This window comes from Orycteropus afer, unplaced genomic scaffold, assembly GCF_000298275.1.
Source record: "Orycteropus afer afer isolate SDZICR_OR568_19922 unplaced genomic scaffold, OryAfe1.0 scaffold00293, whole genome shotgun sequence".
NCBI lineage: Eukaryota > Metazoa > Chordata > Mammalia > Tubulidentata > Orycteropodidae > Orycteropus > Orycteropus afer.
The window spans coordinates 3,996,442-3,998,991 of NW_006921880.1; the positions used below are offsets into that span (position 1 = coordinate 3,996,442).

At 33.1% G+C, this 2,550-nt stretch overlaps 1 protein-coding gene across 1 annotated transcript in view; it reads left to right on the forward strand.

Moving 5' to 3' along the window:
* TBC1D12 (TBC1 domain family member 12) overlaps positions 1-2,550 on the forward strand; it is a 134,686-nt gene that overhangs the window by 98,888 nt on the left and 33,248 nt on the right. The window contains exon 5 of the mRNA XM_007951297.1: positions 2,028-2,145. Within this exon, the coding sequence (XP_007949488.1) occupies positions 2,028-2,145 (118 nt within the window). The remainder of the gene's footprint in view (positions 1-2,027; positions 2,146-2,550) is intronic.

The following is a 2,550-nucleotide window of genomic DNA, read 5'->3' on the forward strand; positions in this document are numbered from 1 at the left end:
AAGGATCAATTGAACATGAAGATATAACCATAATAAATATTTATGGACCCAATGAAAGAGCCCCCAAATACATAAAGTTTTTAAGTTTTAGATAATTTGTAATTTAATAATTTTAACATAACTTTTTATACAGCTCTGAGAACACGATTTGAAGTTAAAATTTGCTTTTGTGATAAAGTCTCCAAAAGATTTCTTCAGAGTCCTTATTTGTGTCTCATTTTGCCAGGTACATCAGTGTATAATCTAATATTTGTGCATTCACACATTTATTGGAGCTCTGGTAGCACACTGCCTTAGGCACTTGACTGCTGACCAGAAGGCTGGCGGTTCAAACCCACCAGCCACTCCTCGGAAGGAAGGTTGGGCAGTTTACTTCCATAGTGATACCGCCTCAGAAATCCAAGGAGGAGTTGCTATAAGTAAGATCCAACTCCACAGCACATAACAAAAACAACAGGAGAAAAACTAGCATGAGGATAATTTAATAGTATTTACTTACTAACTACTGTTAGTTCAGAATAAACACATATATTCAGACAATAGTACAGCTATATCTGTCTTTAGACCTTTGCTTTATTGGCAGCTATTGTATTTTCCTTTAAGAACCAAAAAACCAAAAACCAAAAACCAAACCCACTGCTGTCGAGTCGGCGGGTCCAACTCATAGCGACCCTCTCTTTGTGTTTCTGAGACAGTATAACTGCGGAAGTAGATTGCCCAACCTTCCTTCCAAGGAGTGGCTGATGCATTTAAACTGCCAGTCTTCTGTTTATTAGTCACATGCCTTAGGCACTATACCACCAGAGCTCCTAAGATTTCAGAGAATAGAATATTATAATAGAACTATAGTTCTGCTTTATGCACTACTTTGGAAATGAAATTGATCCTTTAATTTTAGAATAAATACGAGTTAGAAGCCAGTTATACTGAATGACCTATTACTTAAACATTAGTTTATTTCACTATATAATATTGGAACTATTTCCAGTATGTTCAGTAGATTTTTATTTCCTCTTAACATTGACTTCCTATCTGATTAATATTTAAGATAGTTATTGATAAGATGGTCCTCACAGCATGCTGTAATAGAGAGAACATGAAATCGGGAAATCGGAAGACCACAAAGTTAATCCTATTTGATACTACTGTCTGGATGTAACTTTGAATAGGACTAATGGCCAGTTTCCTCAGCTGTAAAATGTTGAGGCAGGTGGATTATATTAGTGACTTTCAAGCCTCTCCTGCCACCCCTTTTTTTTCTTTTAAATAGTGGAGCCCTCTTTCAAGAAAGCTTGCATAAAATCTGAATACATAAAACAAAGAAAGTGTAGTTCTTTGCTTGGCCTCCTGCTGCTCAAGACAGTTTTGAGACATGTATGAGACATAATTTGTAAACAGTTTAGGTTGCTGATCTCTGACCTCTCCACTGGTTCTCAAATTATATAAATACTGATTTACAACTCATTTATTTCTCTCTATATTTGAGGCATCTCTTGTTTCAAAATTGTGACCTCTGATCCTCTCTGAAAATGTTGTGTATGTATGTGTGTGTTGGGGGATTTTTATTTCAGTGTGATTGACACTATGAAATACCATATTAAAAAAAGGGTGTAACAATGCTGTTGGTTATAATCATTTGTTAATGTCATGTGATTTTATGTCAGGAAATTTATAAACTCCTTGTATGAAAAAAAGGTATTAGTTACTCATAGTTGTTATTTTTCACATAGTTAATTCATGACATATTTTACTTTATATATTAAGTATAATAGAAGTGTGTAATACAGTAGTCTATTTAAAGGATTTTTCTGGCCTTTGTTCCATTTACTTTTGTAGCATAGGAGAGGTTATTTTAAAATTATGTTAACCAAGTTCATTTTCTGTATCTCCTTCTCTTCATTTCTTTCCTTGTTACTATTATCAGAATATTCTTTTTGAGAAAGGTCTTTTGTTGAATTAGGTAGAAGTAGAAAGGGATTTTGATCTAGCTCATTTATACTGAAAACATTCTTACTTGTTTAAAACAGAAATTAAAGAAGCACATAAAAGAAAAAAAATAATGAAAGAACGATTTAAGCAGGAAGAAAATATTGCAAGTGCCATGGTAATCTGGATCAATGAAATACTGCCCAATTGGGATGTAATGTAAGTAAGCAGATTTTTCCTGAACTCCAATTTGCTCCAAAGATCTCATGCTTCCAGTTTTATATTTTATTATGTTCCAGCATGTTTTTTATGTTTTGGCCAATTATACTACTAACCAATATCTGAGTATTTCTGTGCTTATCCCTGTGGCGTTAGTTTCATGGATCTCTCAATCTCTAATCTCCCTTACTGATGACTCTTTATACCTGTCAAAAATCTTACTTATCCTTTGAGTCCATCTGAAATGCTAGTTGATCCGTGAAACTTTTAAAATCTTATCAGTTACCATATTTTCTTAATTCTAACATTCCCTCAGTTCTAAGATGTACTACTTATATAATAAATTTTCTTGAAAGAAAATATTAAATATGTACATTGAGTATAAGTTTATTAAATGTTATTAAA